This window comes from Python bivittatus, unplaced genomic scaffold (genome assembly GCF_059951505.1).
Source record: "Python bivittatus isolate LINGU-HERP-01145 unplaced genomic scaffold, Pbiv_v1 ctg000280_np1212, whole genome shotgun sequence".
Taxonomy (NCBI): domain Eukaryota; kingdom Metazoa; phylum Chordata; class Lepidosauria; order Squamata; family Pythonidae; genus Python; species Python bivittatus.
This window is the reverse complement of record NW_028277066.1, coordinates 1506662-1533000: the sequence shown is the minus strand read 5'-3', so window position 1 is coordinate 1533000 and position 26339 is coordinate 1506662. Positions and strand designations below refer to the sequence as shown.

The 26339-nt window shown below is 44.0% G+C and overlaps 1 protein-coding gene across 2 annotated transcripts in view; it reads right to left on the bottom strand.

The window, feature by feature from the left end:
- Positions 1 to 26339, bottom strand: part of GCN1 (GCN1 activator of EIF2AK4) — a 61354-nt gene that overhangs the window by 19274 nt on the left and 15741 nt on the right. Inside the window, exons 16-38 of one of the 2 annotated variants that reach the window (XM_007434250.3) lie at positions 25891 to 25983; positions 25235 to 25310; positions 24692 to 24851; positions 23695 to 23884; positions 23475 to 23599; positions 23083 to 23261; positions 22293 to 22386; positions 20340 to 20453; positions 18497 to 18695; positions 16365 to 16520; positions 14287 to 14468; positions 13162 to 13242; positions 12899 to 13042; positions 12119 to 12246; positions 11566 to 11755; positions 10869 to 10939; positions 10471 to 10636; positions 9823 to 10017; positions 7502 to 7748; positions 6629 to 6750; positions 5747 to 5861; positions 3728 to 3907; positions 743 to 963 (exon numbers count right to left, since the gene is read on the bottom strand). In XM_007434250.3, coding sequence (XP_007434312.2) covers positions 743 to 963; positions 3728 to 3907; positions 5747 to 5861; positions 6629 to 6750; positions 7502 to 7748; positions 9823 to 10017; positions 10471 to 10636; positions 10869 to 10939; positions 11566 to 11755; positions 12119 to 12246; positions 12899 to 13042; positions 13162 to 13242; positions 14287 to 14468; positions 16365 to 16520; positions 18497 to 18695; positions 20340 to 20453; positions 22293 to 22386; positions 23083 to 23261; positions 23475 to 23599; positions 23695 to 23884; positions 24692 to 24851; positions 25235 to 25310; positions 25891 to 25983 — 3428 coding nt within the window. The remainder of the gene's footprint in view (positions 1 to 742; positions 964 to 3727; positions 3908 to 5746; positions 5862 to 6628; positions 6751 to 7501; positions 7749 to 9822; positions 10018 to 10470; positions 10637 to 10868; positions 10940 to 11565; positions 11756 to 12118; positions 12247 to 12898; positions 13043 to 13161; positions 13243 to 14286; positions 14469 to 16364; positions 16521 to 18496; positions 18696 to 20339; positions 20454 to 22292; positions 22387 to 23082; positions 23262 to 23474; positions 23600 to 23694; positions 23885 to 24691; positions 24852 to 25234; positions 25311 to 25890; positions 25984 to 26339) is intronic. The other variant, XM_088143224.1, reaches the window with a different exon arrangement.

Here is a 26339-nt window from a genome sequence, read left to right as displayed (position 1 = left end):
GAGATATGGACCACCCCAACCCTGCTGGCCTTCCAGAAGCCCTGACTCTTCCCCCAGGCAGAAGGACCAGGGCATTAATGGAGTTTTGATATGTACCTGTTATGTTGTTACTGAAATATTTTAGGAGCCTCAACTTGGGGTTTGGGGGTTTTTTTGTAATGTATTGTGTCTTTGGTTCTGCTTTTCTCTTGGTTTGCTGCCCCGAGTGCCTTGGTAGATGGGCAGTCATACAAATAAACTAAATAAATAAACAGCTCTAGAGTCTGTGACCACTGACCAGCTGGCGTTCTTCCAAGCACAACTGGCTATCATCTGTATCCATGGTTTGCCAAATTCTTGCAGTCAGAGAACTAAATTTAGGCATCTAGTAGGCAACTACTGAGGTTCTATCCCATTGGCCCCCCAGTCAAGGGCGCCTCTCTTCAGCTCACGCTGGATATTAGCCAGGCTTTGCTTCCACTCCACACAAATGGAGCATATGCTTGAGCAAAAGAAACCACCATTTCCTACCAACTCAATCTGACAATGGAAGCATGGCAGTACTAGGATCAATTCCCCCCAACCCTTCTCTTTTACAGCCAATTTTCTTTAAAAATTGAGAAAAAATTGGAACCAAGGATTATAATATAAACAGCAAGGACTTGGCAGATTCTCACTTTAAGACACAGATACATCGGGAATCCTTCAGTGATTTAGTTAGACTTGTCCTCTTTACTTCAAATTCCCCTCTTCACCAGCCTACCTTCTGATCCGTCAGGGAATACATATTCCCAATGATCTGGGCGGCCATTTTCCGGGTGTCTGTGGAACGATCCTGAAAAGCCCTCTGGACAATCGGCATGATGAGGGCCAAGGAAGGTGCATCAATGAAGTGGACAAATTTGGTGTCCAGCAAGGTTTGCAGGCACTTCTGAGTCTTTCTGGATGGATCGGTCAACGCGTCCAACAGCACAGGTGCAATGGCTGTTCAATGGCGGGGAAAAGGAAGACAGCAAACAGACACAACTGTGAGAATACCAGCTAAGCTTAAAGTGTGTCATAAAACTGGCATGTGAGATACTATCAGAATCATATAAGAAGAGTATGAATCCACCGTGCTACATCCCAAGACATTGGCCAGCCAGGCCTACAAATGCTGGTCTTCCAGTTACTTTCACCCACCACATACAGAACTAATGCTCTCAGTATTCACAGCCACTGGTAAGACTACCCTCCCAAGGAGAGGTACAGCATAAAGCCACATTTCACTTCCCAGCTGTTATTCACTGTCATTTCTTGTATCCTTTCAATCAGAGTTCTGCTCAACTCCTTCGCACGCACACCTAACCTAATCCTCCCATCGTTTTTGCATTCACTCTTGCTACATTTTCCTTTATGTACAGGGGAACAATATACCTTTCTTCCAAGAGTTAGGCACAGATGCAATCTTCACATACACTTTAAAAAACTACATAGTCATTCCATAAGCAAACCAGATACATCTTTTACTTTTTCTCCAGTTACGCTGACTATGACTGCAGTCTTATCATGTGTCAACATTTTGACAGGATTTATGATTTTCTTTCCATCAAATTTTTAAATAGTAACATTTCAATTCCACACTTTGACATATCAGTATTATTTCCATACAAATTTGTAAAATACTCCCTTTGGTATGCCCTCATTTCATTTTCATCCCAAATCATTTCATCACTTTCATTTTTTAATTCCATTCAATCTGCTGGAGGCTCCTCGTTTAGCCCTTTTCACCCACTTCCAAAAAAATGTTTATTTCTATCAAAATCACGTGGCATTTTCTGACTCTTAATTTAAACCATTCCTCATTCACACTGACTACATTCTTAGCAACTGTTTTTCTGTCTGTATGTATTATGTATTTTCTCAATTTTTTTTTCAACAACCATTACCTTACATGCATTTCTTCTCCTCCACAGTCTCAATTATTTCATCATAATTCAGAGTCACAAGCATGAGATGGGTGGCTATATACATTAGACAGACAGACAGACAGCCTCCAAGCATTCGCTTCATTCTTCCCATTAGGGTAACTCCATACATTTCTGCAGTGCCCTGTAACATAATTCTCACTCTGTTCCAAGCAGTTTCCATATCCTGTTTCTTTTTATCTATTTTCCATTCATTCTGTTGGAAGATTGTCTTCTAACACTTTTTTATTCGGGATTCATCCTTTCATTTCCCCAATCATTCCATTTTTCACTGTATTTTTTAAATTTAATTTATTTCCTTTTCTTCCATGTCTGTTTTTTTCATGAACTATTCCTAACACTATCAAACAATGGTCTATCCCACATTTAACACTTCTTATAGCCTTACTTCTCTCAATCTTTTATCATAATCAATCAAGCTTTTAGATCTATATTCATTCCTTCTCCTTGTGTCCATGTATTTGGAAGAGACAGCCCTTTTTCAAAGCAGAAAAAGATCACTATTCTCATTCATTCTTGGGTTTTGAATGGCCAAATCTCTTTTTCTGTACTTTCTCCTCTCATTCCCACTCACCCATTCATGTCAGAATAATTCTTCTCCAGACCACATTTATTCAGAATGTTGTACAATTGTTCCTAGACCTCTTCTCTGGTTCCTCCATTATTACTGTTCACTGGGACATAACATGTGATATCATCAACTTATGATTCCTACTTTAACACACACCTCACAATAACTAGATGACAGCAATTTATACTTTCTGACATACACATTTTTCCTTTCATAATTAAGCCTACACCTTCCCTTCCCTGCTTGTATTCATCAACTCCACTCCCCCAGATCAAATTGCCATCTGCTACAACCTTCTCCTTTCTCTTAATCTGACAGAAAGACAAGGTACCTAAATCAAATCAATCTTTATTATGGTCGTGGACAACCATAGACAACGTTCCTATTTTTCTTTCATTACATCTGTTAATTTACATTCTTTACACTATTTACTCATCCTACATCCCAATCCAGAATCTTCCATATGTCATGATTGTCACCAGATGGACCCACAGACATGCAATCTCCTCTGCCTATCATAACTTTAGTCAATCAGGGCTTTCAAAGAATGCTTTATAGTAGGATAGAGAAGGTTCCAACTAGATAGGTCACAAGCCCTAGTTGGACCCATGCCACATGCAATATTCCTTGGTAACAGTAAAGACAGCACCAGTCAGTTTGAGCACATACTGGTCAGGATGGCGAAGGTGGAACCAAACCTTTGTTTTACCCCAAACATGCTCATGCTATTCTGTGCAAACTAGGATCTCTAATCTAGAGACTTCTTGGTAAGTCACCATACTGCTGTCCACATCCCACCAACTAGGAGGTGTACTTCCTTCCAATAGTCATGAAACTACTGCTGCTGCTGCAGAAGCAGTAATAACAGCAGAAGAAAGTCTTCACTTCAGCTAGGGAAATCCATCAGGGTCTCAAGAATGCAGAAGCAGAACAGATTTTATTTGCAAACTCCAAATTCCATGCTCAAATGGGCTCTAGCCCCATATTTTCCCTCCATTAAATCCATATAATACTAAAAAAAGCATAAGGAGCTAATTCCAATTCAGGGTCACAGAGGGACGACTGGAATGTTTTATCAGCAATCGTTCATAATGAACAAAATTTTGCGGAACTTTGATCCATTCAATGTAAACCAAACTAGGCCAAGTTAGCAAGGCTCCCAGAAGGAAAACATTCACCCGCACCGACACAGGCACCCATAAGCTCTTACCCAAAATCTCAGGATTCCTGATCACTGAGCCAATCTGCCGCAACGCCTGTTGTCCAGCCTTCTGAACCTTCACGTGAGAATCCGTAAGCACCTCCGTAAGCTTCGGCACAATGTTTGGCAAGCAGGAAGAGAGCTGCTTGGGAGCACAGTAAGCCATGGCTCCCAGCAATTCCACTGACCCTGGTGAGTGCACAAGAAAAGAAAATGAGCAAACGATTCTCAGGAGCTTACATTACATCCTGCAGATGGGAATTACATCCTACTCAGATGTAATTCCCATCAACTCCCATCAGATTACTGTACAAAAATTGCATTACTGTGCAAAAATTGCATTCATTGCATTGGAGGGGGAATTATTATTGTAATTTGATAACTGTCAGAACTCTCTACAGTAATCAGGGCTGGAAGCGAACATTCAAGGAATGTCTTTTTGAGTTCCAATTTAAAAGATACGTTAAGAAAAACGGCGGTAGCACAAGAATTCCAACAAGTACATTTGCTTTCAAACATGAGCCTTATATAGAGGCAATTCAAAACTGCTGGCTTCTCGCTTGCTTACTGCACTCTTTGCATGAAGGGGGAAGGAAGCTGGTCTCAGCACTTGGATATTGTTTACAGAATAGGTACTAGCTTCACTGTCAGCCTGAGAAATTATCCTACCTATAATCATTGGAGAGCCAGTTCAGTGTAGTGGTTAAAGGCACCAGGCTAGAAACCAGAAGGCTGTGAGTTCTAGTCCTTGGGCCCAAAGGCAGCTGGGGGACCTTGGGCCAGTCCTTCTTTCTCAGCCCTGGGACAAAGAAGGCCAGGGCACACCACTTCTGAAAAACCTTGCCAAGAAAACTGCAGGGACTTGTTCAGGCAGTCGCCAGGAGTCAACACTGACTGGAAGGGAGGGAGGGAGGGAGGGGAGGGGAGGGGAGGGGGCAGCTTCAAGGCATGCAAGCTAAAGCCCTGGCCTTTAGAAGGCTGCACCATCTCTTGAACTACTTCCTCAATAGACAAATAAGGCAGTCCAGATCAATCAACTCCAATCCCGTTCAAACTGCTGACTTGATCTGACGCTTTGAAACAGGAGAACATGGATTTTGCACACACGCAAAAGACCTTCCAATTCCCTGAACTGATTCCGAGATGATCCAAATTGCTGATTCAGTTCATTTGCCTTCAAATGGCACCTCCAAATCAAAGTTTGCCAAGCCCAGCTACGGGGCTTCCCACACAGATCAGTCTCCATGAGTTCCTAAGCACTGGAGAATTGCACTGGAGAAAAGAGCTTAAAATTCCAGTCTTCATATTTTAACACCATCTGCAGAACACATATCTGAGTATCCTTGGTGTATAGTCATCAACTCTGGTAACCTGTGATTACTAGTCATTTACAGCGATATATTACATTCAATCACTCATTATATACTAACGACATACGGGAAAATTATAATCTCCTTGACATTTTTTAGATCCCTTGTTTACTCATTTTATGCTTTATTCTTTTAATTGGTTTCTATTTTCAATCTGTTCATATACTTTCTTTAAAAAGTGAAATAGAAAAAAAAATCAATGAACAGAGAAATGTTATAGGAAACTCAAACTAATTGTTTTACTTTGTTTTTAGGAGTTACTAACCAACTCAGGTGGGATTTATTTACAATCTTATGTACGCTTCCCAACATGGACAACAGTTTCTCCAGCAAAGAAAAGAAGAGGATTAACAGCAATCAATACCCACCCAACTTGTCCACTGAAATACTGGTCCCTTTGGCAGACACTGCCTGTAAATTTTAATTGTACTGATGCACAAGGATTATGCATTTTTTAAGAAGATGCTCAGACCCAGAAGTAAATACACAACCTCTTGCGCCAAGTGACCTTCCAATTCCATACCAAGTCTTCCAATATGGAAACAATCCAACTTCAGTAACAGCTTCAGACAAAAACAAAAAATAGCATCTTTTTCCAAGCCCTAGATGCTAGTAGTGTATCTCCAAATTCAAAAAAAGGTCAGACACTAATTCTTACCAGCTTTGGTTCTCCATGAATCTTCCTCAAGAGCAGCTAACAGAGATGGCAACACCAGCTTGACTCCATGGGCACTTAAATTGCTCATCACAGCCTTGGCACAATCATCTGCAGCCTTGAGGAAAAAGTAGGAAAAAAATCAACATCTGCCTCAACCAATTTCAAGATTCAATGGCCATCAACAGCTCTATTGAAGCAGAACCTATTCAAATCAATGTGGCGTTACAAATCACATCAAGCCATGTGTTATTTTAAACATGGTTTGCTGAATAAACTACAATTGTGAAGTCCTTGGGGTTCTCTGAGCTTGGTTGTTTCCTTGCAGACCTTTCGTTACATGGCTAGGTAACATCTTCACTGAAACTGCATCTCCCATCTCCAAACTGCATCTGAAGATGTTACCTAACCAGGTAACGAAATGTCTGCAAGAAAACAACCAAGCTCAGAGAACCCCAAGGACTCCACAGTTCAACCCTGAGCTATATATATTCTCTTCTAAACTATAATAGTTTGGGTTCAAACTTCATGTTACAGCACAAACCACAACCTATAAACCACAATGGCGGGATTTTCATGTGGCACTAAGCCAATACCAAACAAACTTGTGCAATGGCTTTTGGTATGAACCCCATCCATGGTAGGACTCCGGTAACATGCTAGTCTATGGTTTGCTTGCAGAACAAGCCACCGCTGGCTGGATTCACACGTAACTATGAACCACAATGGCTGGATTTACCCAACGTGGTTAACTCCAAGCCCATCAAACCACCTTATGACTTAACAGAACCTCTAAAACCAACCAGTATCTGAGAACAACCAGCCAGGATTCTGCAGAACCCAAGCTCTGTACTTCTCCAGGGTTGCCAGCCAAGGTGGTCTTACCTCCCGGACATACTGATTCCCATCTCCGAAGCAGAGTAGCAAGTGGGGCAGAACGTGAACCACATATGGCTCAAACAGCTTCCCCAGCATAGTGCAGAGCATTTCAAAGGCGAATAAAGCTCCTGGAAAAAGAACAAAAACAGCTGCCTGAGTAGCAGTGCAGTCAAGAAGCCTCTTGGGGATTCATCGGGAGCCAGGGAAGTGCAGGAGACCCACCGGGTCTCTCCCCCAGGGCCCACAACTCTTTTAGGACTGAGAGTTGTGTTTGGCCTTTGCGCAACATTCTGGAGGCTGCACACTCCGAAGCGGGAGGGCCCAGTTTAAAAAAACAACATCTGGATTCATTTAATTTGCATTTAAATATAATGTACCCCATACAGCTGCTCCCTCATTTTGCTCTCCAGTCAGGTTAAAGGTGAGTGGCTGCTTCCACAGGGGCTCCATCCCCCTCCCCACCAACTTCTGCTCCTCTCTGAAATAGGAGCTCATGGCAAAACGAGCCACAGCCCCGCCAAACACCTTGCATGGTCTGGATTGCTGAATCGCATTCCAGAAGTCTACCGAATCTGAAGCCATAGAAAATCATCCCTGCATCTGACCTTCTCTAGCATCCAAGCAGCGTATCTGGCATCTGTCTGAAAACAGACACTTTGCCTGGAGTTTTGTTCTTGGCCACAACGCAATCGGGAGGAGACGCTCTACAAAATTCACGTCTCTGTGAGGCAAAGCTTCTACCCCTGGCCTCTTCAAGCTCCTTTCTGAATCAGGATATTAGGATCCCTTGACCAGAACTGAGCAGACGAGGGCCCTACCATCAAAGACAAAAGGTCCTCAAGAAGTTGAGAGAGGAAGACGGAGGACCCTCCGACTCACCTTCCCGCCGCCGGAAGTTCTTCTTGTCCTGGATTGCATCGGTCAGCTTGGCCATCATTTCCTGCTGCTTAAGCGAGAGGATTCCCAGCCCCTTCACTAGGCCGGCCAGCCCATAAGCAGCTCCTTTTCGCTCGGCGTACTTGTCGGACTCCAGCAAAAGCTGCAGCAGCTTCTGGATCATCCCGCCAGCATCTTCTTTAATGGCAGGCACGAGAGGCGGCAAGCAGCTGGCCACGGATTCCTGAACCTGTGGAAGCCCCCACCAGATCAATCTAAATGGGCTGCTAAATTGCTGACAATTCTGAAAACGAAGCCAATTTTCATTCTCTTGTACAACAGAAAATTCACTTTTGGGGAAAGCCACTTTAAAAAGAAGAGAGGAAGGATGTCTGTACCAAGAGAAAAGAACTGCAGGCCGACAGTGGTAAGAGGAACTGCTGACCCTCACTGCTTCAAGAATTCCAGGCTCCCCCCTACCACAAAATTTCCATCTTTTAGAGGAAATGTGACCTCATCAAGAGCAGCCACGTTTTCCCCCCGAAGCCTTCTCTACCACTAACCCCTCTGTCTCAACTTGACCAAGGGGGAAAGGAGCACAGGTACAACATAAAACAATAAAGAAGGTGAGGATTAACGTATGGGGGAGACAGCGATGGCTGCAAACATTAAAGAATCATCAGCCTTCTAGGCCCACACAGACAGCCAAAACCGTTCAAGCCTGAGCATCATTCACAGCCAATGCTTTCAGACAGCAGTCAATTTGAATCAGCTGAGCCCCTTCCTGTTTGAACTACAGGTAGTCCTTGACTTATGACGGCAATTGGGACTGGAATTTCCGTCACTAAGCAAAGCGGTCGTAAAGCTGATGCAGTTGTAAAGCACAACCGCATCGCTTTGCAACAGCAATCCCTGCAGTCCCGGTTGCTGTTATTAACCAAATCCCACAATCGTTAGGTGAGGCAACTTCCTGTTGGCTTCCCACAACCAAAGTCAGGGGGAAACTGGCAGGAAGTTGCAAGTCCCAGGCCAGCAGGCAGATAAATGGCTGCTGCCAGGTGTGCGGGGGGAGCAAGGGGGTGTGCGGGGGAGGCACCACGAGAGTCAGAGAGGGTGCATAAGGGTGCAAGCAAGAGGCATGGGGAGGGTTGGAGAGGGTGCACAAGGGTGCAGCAGGGGTCAGGGAGGGTGTGGGGGGGCTGTGGCATGGATGGGGAGGGTGTGCAAGGGTGTGGCATGGTTCAGAGAGGGTGTGCAAGGGTGCTCAGGGGTGCGTGAGTGGCCAGCGTGGCACAAGTATAGAGGGGCTGGGCGAGAGTGCACAGGTGGGAGAAACTTACCCCAGTGACTTGCGACCTTCCCTGCTGGCTTCCCCATTGACTTTTGGGGAAGCCGGCAGGGAAGGTTGCAAATGGCGATCACATGATCATGGAGCGCTGCAACCAGCTGTAAGTGTGAACCAGTTGCCAAGTCCCCAGTTCACAATCACGTGACTACACGGGTGCTGGGACGGCTATAACTTCAAGGACTGGTCGTAACCACCATTCATTCAGCGCTGTCGTAACTTCGAATGGTCGCTGAACAAAAGGTCATAGATCAAGAACTACCTGTAGTGCCAACCTGGAAAAGGGATAGAAAAGGGGGAAACAATCCCGATGCAATTGCAGCAGGAGTTCAGTAGCAAACCCACAGATTTTATTGATTTATTTATCTGCTCCAATCAACCAGCTCTGAATGGCCTGCAATTCCCCCAAATCCATAATTTGAGTTAAAACAATGCATAATAGTCAAACGTTAAAACCAAAAACATACTGTAGAAACAATTCTGCACACCAGGGGTCCAACACTGAAAAAAACACAATTGAAATGGGACTCATCCTGAGCAACAATTCTGAAAGCCCTGACACCGAGGCCTGATAGAATAGTCAAATCTTCACTGACTTTCTCAAGATCAGGAGGAAGGACCCATCTGAATGTCTGGGGGGGATACTATTCCAGAGGAGGTCAGCAAGGGAAAAGACATGTTTCTATGGCCCCTGGAAGTGGCATTCTCAATCAAGGGACACATAAAGAGCCCACCCCACTAATTCTTACTGGGTGGGAAGATGTTACTGGGAGAAGAAGGTCCTGCAGATGTCCAGGCCCTGAACCATGAAAGAAAAGTTATGGAAAAGCAGGAAGAATGGAGGCCAGCAACTTGATAGAAAGGGAGAAAACATTTCTTGAATATGCATGGCCCTATAGCTCCCTTTCATTGTGTTAGCAGGTGGCTCTAAAGTAGGGACCCTTACATCTCTCAGCAAACTACACCAAGGATTGCTCACCTGTTGGGATGGAGTAGAAAGTGCTGCTATCAGTTTGGCCACAATTGGTTTTACTTTCGGATCGCTTTTGTCCAAATGCTTGGCCAGTGACCCCATGAGAATGACTACACTCTGTCGGACAGCGTCATAGCTAGCATCGTTGGGAGCATTCTTCAGGAACTCCTCAAACACCGGCAGCAAGGAGTTGACGCTCTCCTGAAAAACAGGACCCAGTGTAAGTTGGCAACTATGGAAAACAGGGGTTAGCTGAAAAATGCATCTTTGGACTTCATACAGGGCATGGAAATATCTGCTATTTTAATTTGTGGTAGCTGGGCAGATGAAGAACATTGAACCAGAACCTCAAGAAAGCATGTTCCCTCAAGTCTTGGATGTGGCCTCCAGAGATGCCCTAAGAGTTGCTATGTAACAGTCATTTCTGAGGTGACAAAAGGCAAAATAATACAATGCAGGGGGGATAAATAGCCTAGATACAATGATTTTAATTGGATTTAATTCAACAAAAGATCCAATTGTCCAGGCTTTGACTGTGATTGGAGAAGGTTTCCAACATTCCACTCAAAAGTTGATGAGTCCTTGATGGCAGTCCCCTGCTGTCAATAATTCTGAGCTAAACAGACCTAGCACGTTTGATGAATGTTAACCTACCTTGCCATGGGTATTGAGGGCTGAGAGGGCAGCACCCAGCATACACTTTCGGACTTCAGGGTGACGATCGTTGAGGGCATCTGGTACAAAGAACTGGAAAAGAGGCTTCACCTGCGAGCTTTCCAGGTGCTGAGAAAGTTTATTCAGGGCCAAAGCTATGCCACACCTAAAGAGGTAATTTAATCTTTAGTGATAATCATGTAGTGTAATAGTTATTTTTGCCAATTTAGTGACCTTCAGTTGCTTGGACGTTTATTCTCCCTCAAGCCCAACTAGCTGGGAAGGAATTGCATGAGTTGAATTAAAACATCTGGAGTTCCTTATCCTTAGTTTCTACCTTGCCTTGAAGAAATCTGAAGTTCATCATTTGGGGGAAAGAGAATTATAAGGAGACTTACCTGGCTTCCCACTGGTCAGGTGGAGATTCCAATATCACACGTCCCAGAGCATCCAAAACTGGTGGGGGCCTCTGAGAAGGACGAAAAGCATTTGATGAGAAACCTTGTCCCACCACCATGAAGTGGGCAAATAAAGCTTATGTTTCAGATGCTGTATTCCTTCTTGGGCCATCTTATCCCATCTGATAGAGACAGGCCAAAGGCCTCCATTCCAAAGCAGTAGGTCCAAGCACACTACGTTCTGTACCTTTGTGGTGACCTCATAATATTGTAACAATAGCATCATACCAACTGAAAGTAGGCCAACGTAAGAGTAGATAACAAAGAAGGAAGCCTCCTGACTGCGCACAATGAAAATTTTAGTACAAAGCAAGACAGAACATGCAAGTTGCAAGATGGACGCTGCCCACCACTACTCTATTTCAGGGAAGAAGACACAAACTCAGATCTGCAATGGCCAAATCATTTAGAATTGGAGCTCAAACAAGCCAGCACAGATTTATTCCAGCACATGTGCAAGAGAGAACTCTCAGCCAGTACATCCAGGTCAAACCACCTCTTAGTTCCTTCCAAGTCTACTTCAGACTACTTTTACGAATCCTCGGGTTTCAGCCCCTTAAGAGACACACCTCTAACTCAGTATAAACATATGGACTCATCATCAGCCATGCTCATTCTTCCATCACCAAGGGCTTACATAGAGTTTCTCCTGATAAATCTCCATCAGTTTGGCCATGACATCCCTTGTCTGGCTTCGATACTGTTCAACCCCCTTGGAAAGGGCTTCTGCCCCAGCCTGGCGCACAGCTTCCTCATGGTGGATGACATCTTTGATGAGGATCGAGCAGATATCTGGTTGCAATTCTAAACCCATCGATGCCCACAGCCTAGGAGACAAGAACATTGGAGCTTCATCATCCTCCAGAAAGATCTCTGGGGTGAAAAATTGCAGTGCTCTGTCTCTGCCCTTCCCCATAACACCCACAAGCAGATCAGAGATGCAAAGTAAGAGAAATGATGCATGCATACTTAATTCAAACAAAACATTCAGGCTGCAAAATTCAAATTCTCTTGTAGGAGAATCTGGATTTTTTTTCTCTCTCATGTTTTCTAGGACCAAGATCTTGGGGATGAGATGGCCGATATCTCAAGAGATTTTACCTCAAGAGATTTTAATTTCAGTCTGGGGGGTGGGGAATGTCAGGATTATATGATTATGTCTCCCTCCTTCAAAGGACCGTAATGCCCACCTCTCTGCCAATGTGCGGATTTCTTCTTCCCTGTCAAACTTCACCACCCAGAGGCGGCGCAAAAGGTTCATCCCGTTCTTCTCATCACTGTCTGGAGTGGGCAACACCATTTGCAGTTCCGTCAAACCCTAAAGGTCAGAAAAGAATGTTATCAGCAGAATCATTTTGAACTGGAAATATATATTTTCTTCATATATGAAATGCTCTGCTCTGAGCAACTGGGGTCTTTTTTGAGCTTTCTTATCCCTCTTTCTCCCACCCACTCCAGGAGCTAATATTTTGGAGTAGGTCATACTGTTTCTATTCTATCAAATAAAGGAACTGTACTCGACTGGACTGTTTCATCGTTGTGCTTGGGCTGGGCCTGACAGTTTCTTATGACCATGCAAGAACTAACTTCTACCCCTATAAACGGAGGACACAGCCTGGGGCCCGAGGGCCACATGCAGCCTCTGTACAACTCGGGTGTTGCTCATCCAAGACCCTGCTGAACTTGCCCCTGATCTGAAGGGTTTAAAGATGGGGGAACCAACTAAGTAGATGGAGAACAGCCATATTAACAGTACCCTGCTATTTTAATTGTGAGTACATTTAAATGAAATTAAATCAGATAAGAGTTTTTTGCCCCCGCCTAGGCCCATGATTCAAAAGCTGAGGATCACTCTCGGTGTAAAAAAACTTGTGCGTCCCTCCCCTCTAACTTTTATTCCAGCGGCACACAAGAAATTCAGATCCTATCGCCGAACCTCCACTCAGTCCAAGAAAGAGATTCCAACTGACCCGGAGAGCTGCATCTCGAACGTTCATGCACGGTGACTGAAGAGCCTGAAGTAACACATCAATTTCCTCTTGTTCTGCATAGGCACAACCATTCTCTCCACTGCTACTGGCACACAAGGCTGTCAGCGCAACCGAACCCAAAACCTGACACAGAGTAAGAGCTTTAATCAGACCGTGAAGATCCACCACCATCGAACTGGCAGGCACGACTCTCGAGGATCTGCATCTCCCCCTTCTCTGATCAAGGGGGGGGATCAACTGACCTGTACACGTGGAGATCCTGTCCCAATAACTTTAGTCAGAAGCAGCAGCATGTCTGTACGAGGAAGTAACTCGGGACCGTTCTGGTCGGTGGTCACACAAAACAGAGGGAAGAAAAGAAGTGCACATTTGTCATTGAACCTCAAAAATAACTGTACAACCCATTAAAAAAACAGCTAAGTTGATCCAAGGAGGTGGGGGGAAATCCAACTTTTAAAGCAGTGCAACAGAACCTTTTATGAGATCAACTGAAACACCACTGAACAGGGTGGAACTTTCAAGTTCTCCAGAATAGTTCAGGAAAATGTGAGAAAAAGGAGGCGATAGGGAGAAAACAGGCAGAGGAGTCTAAAAATCAGAGTGCGCATTACAATTAGGAGTTCTACAGTTCCTCCTGATGTGCTTTAACTACAGCTCCCAGGTTTCCCAGCTTGTAGTGCCCATATGAGGAGGGCTCCAGGTAGGGGAAGATTATGTTAGCAGGTGGTTCTTCTTTGAGGAATGAAATCTGGAGACTGTGATGCTAAAACTGGATTCAGCTGAAGAGTGGGGGATGACTGTCAAGCCAAGAGGCAGGAAAAGGAGAGAAATTCGATGGAAACAAAAAGACTAAGTAAATTTTTTATATTTAATCTGGGTTTCTAGTACCTATGTTTAGAAGGAATGTGATGGGCAGAGCTTTTATTTAAAGATATGAAGCTCATTGGCTGAACCTCTGTACAGGTATACCTCATTTAGCAACCACAATTGGGACCAGGAACTTGGTCATTAAGTGAAGCAGTCACTGAGTGAAACTGTGACTGCACTTATGATCTGACTTCAGCTTTCCTTTGCTTTACAAACCTGCAAAGGTCATAAATGGGAGGAATGGTCATAAAGTTACTTTTTCATCACCATCGTAACTGCAAACAGTCACTACATGAGGCAGTCGCTAAATGAGGACGACCTGTAATACAATTTTCCAAACTGACTCAGTCAAATCAAATCCCCAAACCCACTCCCCACATTTTGAACTGTTGAATCCGATCCAATCTGCATGACCCTGGAGCTCCTGATTTCAAGCAGGTTGAAACATCTCTCAGCATTGGTGGTAAATCACTTGGAAAAGAAACAAAAAGGACATTAACCTCATCCACCAGCCAATTCCCATTACTGGTAGATGACCTCAGTTGAGCATGAACAGTGATGATCTGCAAAACCTTCACCATCAGCTCTTCCTTCTCTTCACTGTCATTCGGTGTCTCCAGCAGCACCATCTTCAGAAGAGGAAAGACTAAGGAAAATGCTGGGGCTGATAATGGTACAGGACCTGTAGTGGGCAGTGGAAGGATGAGAAAACAAAGAAGTAAGGATGCATCCATGTAGACAAATCCCACATGCATTATATGTTTGAGGTTGGCCTGCTGGATTCAGGTTCTGCGCAACACACTTCCTACTGAACAGGAACAAAGAGAATCCGGAGTACAAACTCTGACAGAAGTAAGGAGAATAGCTTACTTTCAGTAATTAGAACTGAAACCTCCAACCTAATAGCCTCTTGGGTGTCAAACTACAACTCCCAACTTTTCTTCTACTTCTTAATGGAGTAAAAGTTAAGCCTCCTTATTCAGCTTAGCTGCAGGTGACTTTATGGAAACACCTACATATGTTTTCTGGGCAGCCAAACAGAAGTGGTTTGCTACTGCCTTCTTCACCATGCTTTTTCAACTTTCCAATCTAGCCTAACACCGTAGAATATCCATGGGCTTCCACCCAAGGACTATCTCAGCCCAATCATTAAAAAATAGCCCTCCTTGCCTATCCCTGCTTGACTGCAGAGCTGCCTTTCCCTTGTTTTCTACATTTGCCCATCCATGCTCTCCTTCCTTGAGCTCCAGTCCTACCTGTTGCCTTCTCTGCTCCTATTGTCTTTTCTGCAGGTTTTGTAGCTCTTGCTTGCAATTTATCTGTACTGCCAACTCTCCACCTGTCTGCCCTTCTCTTCCACTGCACTGTTAACCTATTTCATCTCCAGTGGCTTGATTACCAACCTCATCACTCAACTTTTCCAGCAGTTGAACTCCTCTAGAGGATCATGAAAGAGCGGGATGACTTTGTTTGGTATCCAGTCATGCTTTCTTCCTTGCTGGGTAAGCTGCACTGTCACACTTTCCTAATCCATACCTAATCCAGGAGGCTATTGAGCTTCTATCTCTGAAGCTTTGCTAAGAATTGGCCATTACTCACCACACTTACAACTTCTTCCCTGATAAAATCAAACCAGCTGCACACTGATGGCTCTTCTTCTTGCCCTCTCCTTGATATTTCTCTATTTTGTTGATGAATTGAGAATCATGCTGCCTTAATGAACCCCAACACATTCCCACACATTCTCATTTCCCTGAGCATCATCTCTCCAGCCAATAATCCACACAGAATTAACCTTTCTATCTTCTCTTCTCTTCTCCTTTCCTACTCAGTGCAAACATGCCACTCTCCCATTTTCAAATCACCTTCTTCTTCTTATTACTCTATCATCTGTTGACCCTTCACCTTTCAATGCCTGGAGCACCATACATGCTGGGGGAGCTATATGTAAACCTAAAACTCCTCAATGTTGTCCTTACAGAGACCTCTTCAACATCATCAAGAACTGTGGAGGACTACCATGAAAAACAGAGAACAGCAACATGATGCCACTGAACACCATGGCACAGGTGACTTTCCCACAGTCCCCAAGATTAAAAAAAAAATGTTTTTAATTAAAAGGCTGAAATTTCACGAGAACGTTAAATTATACAAGATTGTGAGGTTCCTATCTGAAATCTTGTAAGATTTTTGTGTGGGAACAACTCCAAGATTTTGAGTGAAACTTGACAATCTTGCTACCATCTGCCCATAGTAAATTTTGCCACCCATTCTAGGAATTGCCAGGGTACCCTTGTGGTTGGCTACTGGGAAACCCTTATTATCAACAGTGCAGGAAATGACACAATCCATTCTATGAACCTTGAGATTCCCTTGCCTATTTTCTCAGCCTTGCTAACCAGGTCTAAGTTAACTTAGATAATCACTTGGGAGAAGCCAGATTCCAAGGGCCTTCAATAGCAAATTTGGAATTTGCTGTTGCTCTGCGTCAGATCAAAAGATGCAGGAAGATAAAAAGTAAGAAAATGAGTACAAGAATTGTTGTATGTTGAATATCTGAATGTAAGCGAGGCCTCACCCTCCTCTCCCTTGGTTATCCGGGCAGGCACGGTATGTGTGTGTAGCAAACTAATAACTCTGTTCACAGCTGTGGGCAAGTCTTCCTGGCACCAGGATTCATCCAAATCGCATTCCGGTTTCATCATCCGCAAAGTCACGTGACTCGCTACAGTCCCTGAAAGACAAAAGAAAGGGAAAGGAAGGACATGTTGAAACAGTGGTGGAATCTCACCAAACAATGCCAACTTATTGGAGAGGGCCCAAAGAATTGTTTTATTATTAATGAGGATCACTGTACTTCACTGCAAGAATGAAGTCCCTAAGACTTCGAGTTCTTTTACAGCAAATGCATTTTTAGTAAAACAGACACATGCAGTGAAAAAACAACTGGTAAATAACTGGTCTCAATTGCTTCCTAAAAAGAGTATCCTGTTTTTCTGGTACAGGCAGTCCTCATTTAGCGACCACAACTGGGACTGGCAATTTGGTCATTAAATGAAGTGGTTGCTAAGTGAAACTGTGACTGTGCTTATAATCTTACTTCAGCTTTCCTTTGCATTACAGACCTGTGAAGGTCGTAAATGTGAGGATTGGTCGTAAAGTTACTTTTGTGGAGTCCTTGGGGTTCTCTGAGCTTGATTCTTTTCTTGCAAATGTTTCATTACCCGGCTAGGTAACTTCTTCGGTGCTAAAATGGGATGGGGTTTGCTCTCTATTTATGTGCTGTGGCCTGCCTTGCCAGTGCTGGTGGGGGTGGGGGTTTTGTTTTGTTCCTCTGGTAGTTCTTTGATTAGCATATGTTTACTACCTGAGAACCCCAAGGACTCCACAGTTCAACCCTGAGCTACACATATTCACCTCTAAAGTTATTTTTTCATCCCCGTCATAACTGCAAATGGTCACTAAACAAGGCAGTTGCTAAATGAGGATTACCTGTATGTCTAGATATCTGCTGTATCTATCAGGTTAAGGCCATAAAATGATGCTAACTAGCTGTCACTTTAAAAGTGCTAAGAACTAATTTCACTACTAAGGAAGAAATATGGAAAATTCACTACATGGCAGTGGGTATCCAGGGAAGCAAACCACGAAATGAGCATTGTGACAATATCATTGTGACCAAACCATCAGATTCTGCAGATGCTCCTAATGGAGACAAAACTATTTGGCAAAACTAAACACTCCAATTGACATTAATTGTATATAAACTCTCCAGCCTTTGAAAAGGACCCAGGGCCAGACAGAAAAAAAAAAAAAGAATCAAAATGTTAAAATACAAATCATTCAAATATAAAACCAAAACCAGCATGGCAAAAAAAGGGGGAAAAAACCATGAAAATCAGCTTACTAGTTTTAATATGCAGAGGCGCAGCATTTGATTATAGAATCTATCAATCCCACCAGAAAAGAAAACTAACATATAACTATTTATCTAGTGACAATTTAATAGCGTTGTTAGGGTTTGTGTTTGTACCTGTTACGATGCTGTTGTTATTGTACCTGCGTAAGCCACTCAGAACTGTTAAAGGAATGAGTGACACACACATTTTCTACATGAATGAACAAGTTAACTATTTTTACCAGCATTCTCATTACATGATGAGAATTTAGCATCCAACCCTCATAATCTTTAAGGCAGGACAAAAGGGATATTTGATTCATTGCCATGTGGCCAAATGGGAGCACAGACCATTCAGCCTTCCCTTTTCTAAATCAAATTTCACAAACTTGACCCGCATAGTTTGTACAGTCCAACAATTACCCCTCCGATGCAAATTACAGTTAATGTTTAAAAAATAACACAGCGGTATAGCTGAACAACATCTTTAAAACTAACATATTTACGCTGCTTTACGTTTTGGCAACTGCAATCTACTTCAGCAAAAGCAGACTGGCCGAGTACCGCAAATCTCAAAAAGGGAACGACAGCTCAGGGATCTGTACACCCATGGCTGCCATGCTGCATTTAAGCCCAGAAGCCATGAAAAACCAGAGCGGAACGTGGGAAAAGGGGTTGGCCGAAGAGAAATGGGTGTATCCCATCCCTTCCACCACACCCATCTAGGCTTTGGAGGAAGCAGATCACAAGCTACCCAAACACCATTTTCTCATTTTGTTTTTCTCCAATACAGTTTGAAATACGACACCAACCAAAGGTCTTCAAGCGATCGGGCATCACGCACGACGCCAAAGAAAGGAATGGGGCCTTAATCCTTGGAGCAGCCAAGGGGGATCTGAGCAGAGGTAGAAAGGAGCTGACAAGTGCAGGGATGTACTGGGAGAGGCTGGGAGGGTTCCTCATCAGAACAGCGTCAAAAAGGCCCAGCGTGGATTCCAATTCACTGTCCAGCTGCAAGAGAAAAGCACAGAGTTGACCATGCAAACCAACCGGAAAGAAGACGCAAGGCGGTGGCTTTGGGTCTCTCCGGTGTATTGCATAAATCCAACCACTTTGAAGGGGGGACGCGGTGGCACAGCGGCTTAATGACGCTGAAAGCTGCTGGCCAGAAATGGTCGACACTTCAGCAGTTCGAGCCCAGCCTTCGCGCAGCAGAGGGAGCTCCTGCTTCCTCCCCCAGTTCCTGTCAACCCAACAGTTTGAAAACTTACGTGAGTAGATAAATGGGGACTCTCACTCCGGTGGGAGGAAAAATGCTGGCGGCGCCTTGCAAAAAGGAATCAGGAGCAGTTGCCAGTAGCCCGGAAGCCGTGCTCGCCCAAAAAAGGCGCGAAGCAACGGAAACCCTTCCTCCTGCGCTCGCCAGCTGGGCTCTGCTCTAGGAAGGAGGCACTGGCAAACCACTTCCAAAACACCTTGCCTTGAAAACTGCAAAAGGACTCGTCCAAAAGCAGTCACTGCAGAGTCGGTAACGACTGAGTCCAGATTAAAAAAAAAACACAACACTTTGATTTGTCCACCTGGCTTCAGGGCTTAATGGGTGAATCAGACCATTATGGCTGGTTCAGTCATCACAGCTTAGCACTCTGGGCTAATTCAGCCACTGAGTGATAAAGGACAAAGTATATCAGTTGATCATATCGTTATTGTTGACCAAAGTCAATGCTTCCAATAAAGCCACTTGATGAGAATCCACCTTATCTCTGAAGCAGGAAAAAAAAAAATAAGGTGTGTACATTTTTATTTCAGCTTGGGGAGTCCTTGGGACTCTCTGAGCTTGGTGGTTTGCTTGCAGACGTTTCATTACCCGACTAGGTGCACTGATGATGTTACCGAGTCGGGTTACGAAGCGTCTGCAAGCAAACCGCCAAGCTCAGAGAGCACCAAGGACTTCACAACTCAACCCTTAGCTACTTCTCTTCTCTTCTATTGGTATTTCAGCTTTCTCCAACTTGGCTATCCTTTAGATGTGTGGATTTCAACTCTCGGAATTCTCACCTAGTTGAGGATTCTGGGAATTGAAGACCACCTACCTGGAAGGTAACAAGATACTTTTTCCCCTCATCTTTTATTCTGGGCATTCTCTGAGAGGCAGCAGAACTAAACTCTATTTGCAAATAAAAGACCGCAGGCTGCTGGCTGAAGTATGGAGTAAGGCAAGTAAAAGAAGGTAGGAACCAGCATGGAAGAACAGTGAAGAATTGATTCTTTCATCAAAAACCAATTGTTTAGCCATTTCTGAAGATACTTGACAAGTTCTTCACTACACTCCAGTGAAGCTAAGAAATGAACCCAGGAGTTGGCTGGCATCATTCTCAAGGAGTTCTCAGGCCTACCAACAGGGTTCCTCAATTGCAGAGCTTTAGAGCAAGAGTTGGCTGAAGATGCTCTTTGGAAACCAAATTTATCCATCCCAGGGGAACACAACAAGACTGTGACCTCCCCTCACACTCACACAAAGCATTTCCTCCAGGACTCCTTGTACTATACAAGCTATCCTTCTCTCCCCATTCCACTCATTCCAACCGTGCAGATCTTGTTCGTGTTCTATTAAAAAAAAAAAAGGGTTCAAGACTCAGCCCAACTTTGAATTACCTCTTTCAGTTGTTTTCTCATCTGAGATTCTTTCTCCAGTTGTGCAGTCAACATCTCCTTTTGTTTACTAGTGAGTTGAATCTCTTCCTTGATTCCTTTCTTCTTCTTAATCTCCTGCAATGGACAGCCATTTATTTCGTCAACTGGGAGGCAAGATCTTATTGAAAAGGAATGTCAGCGCTTAAGAATACTAATAAAAATATAAAATAAATTGGAACACAGTGGTAAACATAATGATAACAGCAGCATTATCTCGGCTTTATTAAACTTTTCTCTCTTTCACTGGAAAATACTGTATGCATGACCGTCATGCTCTTAAAAGCTCTGGGCAGCTTCCATAAATGCTATAAAAACAATCATAATACTATAATCATAAATGCATTGTCAGAATAAGAGAATATAAAAGACTAAAAACTAGAACTGAAAACAGTGAAATATTAGAACGTTAAAAGCCATGGTAAATGCAGACTTGTACATCTCTAGCAGAACCTTACCAGAATCAGTGATGCTCAAACAAGAAGAAATACAGAAAGCAAGATTATGGGAAAAGCAAATACTGAAGTGTGCAAATCAGCCAAGATCCAATCTGAATTTGCAATTCAATTCCATTGCAAGAGCTGAACCAATTCCATTCGAACTTTCAAGGCTGGATCAAACCGACCAACAGATTTGATGGAAGTGGAGGTGTACGTGCACCAAAATCTATCAAATCATAGATTTGAAGGCATCCAATCTGATTTGAAGTGTTGAAACAATTCTGCAATTCAGTTCAAAGGCTCCGTTCCAAGGGTTAGGGTGATTGGATCACCCGCAGCTCTGCTGTGAAACAGGAAGGGCTTCTAACCTACTCAGATTGGATGGTGCTTTTTCTCAGAGACTTGATGTTTGGGAGAATCCAGCATCCTATTGTTGACATGCAAATTGTGCTTTGTCTTGCCAGAAAGGGAAATGGACCGAAATTCAGGAAGAGAGCATATGCTTTGGTTTGGTTACAAACGGCCCCATGTGTACACCACTGAACCCAAGGCATCTCCAGAGAAATGGGTGTTAACATGCAATACAACAGATGTTTGCTGGAGGCCTTAGCCAGTCACTCCCATTCATTTAGTATTGGACAGAACAAAGACCAAGTGACTGTAAATCAACTTCCTAGGATTTAACTAATTATCCTATTAGAACTATTAGTGCTAACTGGAATTTTCTGGTTTCCATTTTCTTGCATGTACAGGTAGTCCTCGTTTAGCGACCACAACTGGGACTGGCAACTCAATTGTTAAGCAAAGCGGTCACAAAGTGAAACTGCCACTGTGCTTATGATGTGACTTCAGCTTTCCTTTGCTTTATAGACCTGTGAAGGTTGTAAATGCGAGGATTGGTCGCAAAGTTACTTTTTCATCACCAGTGTAACTGCAAACAGACGCTAAACAAGGACTATCTGTAAAACATTAGACAGAGATATATATTTCACACACACACATACACACACATATGCATTTGGCTTTTACAGCATAGCCTTTCCTTGACCTGGAAGAAGTTATGCATCCCTGCTTAAGAAAAGGAGGTCAGCTTCAACCAGGATCTGCTAACTGGATTATTTATTCTTTTCTCATTTTCCTTCCTTTGTATCCTTACCTTCTATACCATCCAGAAACATGCCATCTTCCCATCTTATCCCATGAGACACAGCTAGGCTACCCACACAGCCAGGCATGGATCAGAATCCAGATCAGTCCTATACAACAGGGTTCCTCAACCTTGGCAATTTTAAGATGGGTGGACTCCAACTCCCAGAATTCCCCAGCCCCAGCCTTGCTGGCTGGGGAATTCTGGGAGTTGAAGTCCACCCATCTTAAAGTTGCCAAGGTTGAGAAACCCTGCTATACAAGCTTCACACACAGTCCACTTCTCTCGCTGGCTCCCACTCTAATAGCCAGTAGGCCGACCAGACCATACCTCCTTCAGCTCCAGCTCGATGATCTGCTCCTTGAAAGAATATGCCTTGTTCTCTCTCTTCATGTTGGCCTTTTTCAGGCTATCCTGCTGAGCACTAAAAAGAAAGGAGGCGTTTTACAAGCTCCAGATTTTGCTTGAGATCTCATGCATGATGCTACCGCTGTCATACAAAATCTTGTCTTCCACTACCTCAACCTTCTCTCATGATCAGGCAAGTGCCAGAGAAACAACGGGGACAGAACAACTAGAGGATGAATTCAGGTAGATACCCCATGCCTGTCCACAGAACTCAGCTACTGTAAAGCGTGTGCTGTTGGCTGCCCTAAATATTGTTCTGCAGATAAAAAAGTCAAAAGTTGGAGGGAAACCAGCAATCCCCAGCAGATCCTCCAGCAACAACAGTTGTTTCCACCACCCCTCCCTTTCTTTTCAACTATACTAAGTCTGTACTAAATTATCATTCCAAACAAATTTCTATAAGTACCAGAAATCCCCCATTCTCTTTCTGTGTACTCACTGTGGTTTTTAAGTGAAAAACACTGCATTTGCCTCTCCAATTTGGGAATTTTACTTGGGGTGAGAGAAAACAAGAAGCCAGACCCCACCCCCCCGCCCCCAAAAAGCATCTACATCATTATATACTGTACCACTCCAGGTAACGCTTTAAATTATAACCTCTCCAATAATCAAGACTCAAAATGCAACAGCAGTCAGCAGAATCCTCTAACACTAAAGAGGCCATTGTGGTGGCTTCTTCTGCCACCTGAACGTGCTAAGGATTCCTGCTGACCTGTGCAAGATGGACTTGTCATAGAGTTCCCCTTCCGGCATCTTCATGATTGCAAATTCTTCCTGAGTCACAAGACACAGGGCTGGGTTTTCCAGGGAGGCAGAAATGGTGCTGATCAGCTGAGGGAGGACTTTAGCAGGCAACAGGACAGAGAGCAAGCCGACTGCGTTCAGGGACGACTACAGGAGGAGAAAGGGAGAAGAAAACTGGTCTCGGGATTTCCTCTCACTGTGAATTTAATTCACAATGTCCAAGGCCGTTACTCTGTAACATTTGCTCTGGATTGACCAGTCACAGGAGAGGCCACAATTGTAATCACACCCAGTCTAGTGTTCCAGATCCAGAAGTGTAAAGGTCATTGCAGGCCATTCCCCCAGGTCAAATTAAGTCACCTGATTCATTGGGCTCTGGGTGATGATGCGGTTGAAGATTTTTTCCAGGTGTTTGGTAATGAAGTCAACAGGGTCCAGCTTCATCTTGATCAGGAGGGCAGGCCAAAGGCCAGGCTGTCCTGCTACTAAAAGAGAGGAACCAATGCCAGGGGCTTCCCAAAAGCCCAATCACCAATGCCCTTCTCTCACACGCCCAGGCACGACCTCCCCCTTTGCTCACCCAAAGAAGGATGACTGCTCACAAGCAGCATTTCCAAGACTAACTTTTCTTTCTCCTCCGGTTCTCCTTCCATCCCTGGCCCACACGAGATCACACACAAGGCTTCCTGGAGGATACGTGGAGGGATGTATGTCTTGCCCTGTTCGGACAGCTCTCCAGACTCAGTTACCAAGGCCTCGAGGGGAAGCACCTAACCAATTTGTAAATAAAGTAAAAGAGCACCTGATTGTAAGGTTTACTCCAAACATTTGGGAGAATGTTTTACCCAGCAGAACGACGGTGTAAAAAGCTGTTTATTGTGTCACAAGTTACAAAGTGAGATGGGCTTACATCCAAGCAGTTTTCTTGGTTGCAGTGAAAAGTGGTTTGCCATCACTAACCGAGGAGATACTGTGGAGTCCTTGGTGCTCTCTGAGCTTGCTTGTTACCCAGATAGGTAACTTCATCAGGGTGAACCCCACCCTCCTGATGATGTTACCTCGTTGGGTAATGAAACGTCTGCAAGAAAACCATCAAATTCAGAGGGCATCAAGGACTCCATAGTTCAACCCTGGGCTACAGATATTCTCTTCTACTGAGTGAATGCTTTTTAAAATTTACCCTCTTACATTACCCTTTTCCCCACCTCTCTGTGGACTCATGGTATCACCCCAGCCAAGTAGTCATCTGCTGCTCACACGCTCCATTAAAATTCTACCTCTCAAAATGACAACCGGACCCTTCATCTGTACTGATTCTTATTTCAGATTTTACCCCTGACAGGCAACTACAGATCTAATTAAATGCTCCAGGTGTCATTCAGATAGATTGGGGCTGAAACTCCCAGAATGCCTAGGGAGCCCCAACACATCTGGAAGGAACCCAGCTAGGGAAAGGATGCTGTTCCCCCAAAGCCATTTTCAGTGATCTGGCTTGCTCAGCCACCCACCCCCCCAACGCCTGATTTCAGACTGTTTCAAGCAGCTCTGAAGTTAGCTAAGAAGTCGGGGATGTTTACCTTATGTAAAGCAAGAACCGCTTTTAGCTCTTCTAAAAGCCCATAAGCTAACTTGAATCCTCTTGGTAAAGATAAGAGCTTTCTCACAGTCTGCTGGGCGAGCCTCCGGACGCCCCAGGACCGGCTGAGGAGGACGGCGGTCAAGGCTTTGTAATACTGCCTGGAAGCGAGAAGACAGCCAGATAAAGTTGGGGAGAGACAAACAGGAAATGGATGATGATGTAAAGTTTCAGGAACCCTTTTCAAAAGAAGCTTGTGAAGAGTAAACGAAGCCAGCTGACATACAGTCACCCCTACAACTCCCGAGCCTAGCGGATGGTGGGAAAACAGAAAGGAATGAAAGTCTCAAAATGCAGAACCAGAGACACAAGGAAGAACATCGTGATTATATCCACAAAATTAACAGTGAGTGCTATGCATTTCATCCCAGAAGCTAGGCTTCATCAAGGCAAATACTGGAAACCCCTGCGATACTTGATCCATGACCACAGAGTAAAGATGCATCCAAAATGTGTTCCCTGTGTGAGACCAAGCTACACTTACTGGATTTTAGCTCCGGGTAACCGACATTCGTGGTCTAAGAGAAGGCGCTCGGTCAGCTGTAGAACTGTGCACATCACTGCAGGGGGGAAAAAACAGATCTATATGGAGGTTAGTTGCCTTTTGTGAGCCAGCTGCAAATTCATAGGGTTGCTGAGTATCAGACTTCCTTTAAACAGCTTGCCAGCCCTTCTGGTTACAAAGACGTGCTTAAAAAAGATGTGCAAACATCCAGAGAAAAGTGCTGGGGAGATTAAAGAAACATCTCAGTCCAAAACACTAAGCGACTGAAAGAGATATCGCAGAGGTAAATAACTAGATGCCTTCCATATGTTTTGGAATACAGCCATTCATAAGCTCCACACAGCACAGTGCGTGGCCAGAATTTATAAGAATCACTGTCCAAAATTTTTGGTGGACTGAAAAGTATCCTTTGTTCTACAAACTAATTTGGGATCTAGGGGTAGATCTCCGAGTTCTTTTCAAGGATTCCAGTTCTCCAGTTGTTTAATAATGAAAAGAACTAGCAGAGGAAGAGCGACACATCCGGCCTTCCATGTCCATAACATGCCAGTTTTGTTAATAAAACCATTCTGCAGAATTCCAGAGTTAGTAAAGGCAGGGTTTACGAGAGGTGAGGAACTGGTTTTGCTTCTCACCCTCCTCTGAAGCGGATTGGAGGAACTTCTCAGAAGTGAAGATCTGTTTTTTCTCATCCAAAATGAGCTGCCAGAAGCTGTTCAATTTGTTTTCTGGGAAGTGTGGAATAAAAAAAAGGAAATTAGCAGACAGTTCACACCGTACTTTACTGTCATGCCTTCTATAAGGCAACCTATGCAAATCAGTATATTTCATGCAAACAGATTTAATCTCAAGGTAGTGGCTACTTTTTTTCCGGACATTCCACATGGTAACTACCTCGAAATCTGATTTCTAAGAATGTAAGAAGAACCAGGTTGGGTCAAACCATAGGCTTAGCTACTCATGATCCTCCTTCCCATAAAGGCTAACTAGAGAACTGAAGACAGTTCTATAGACAGGACACAAGGATGGTATCACCTTCCTGCTTGCGTTCTTCAGCAACTGGCATTACAAGGCCAGCATGGCG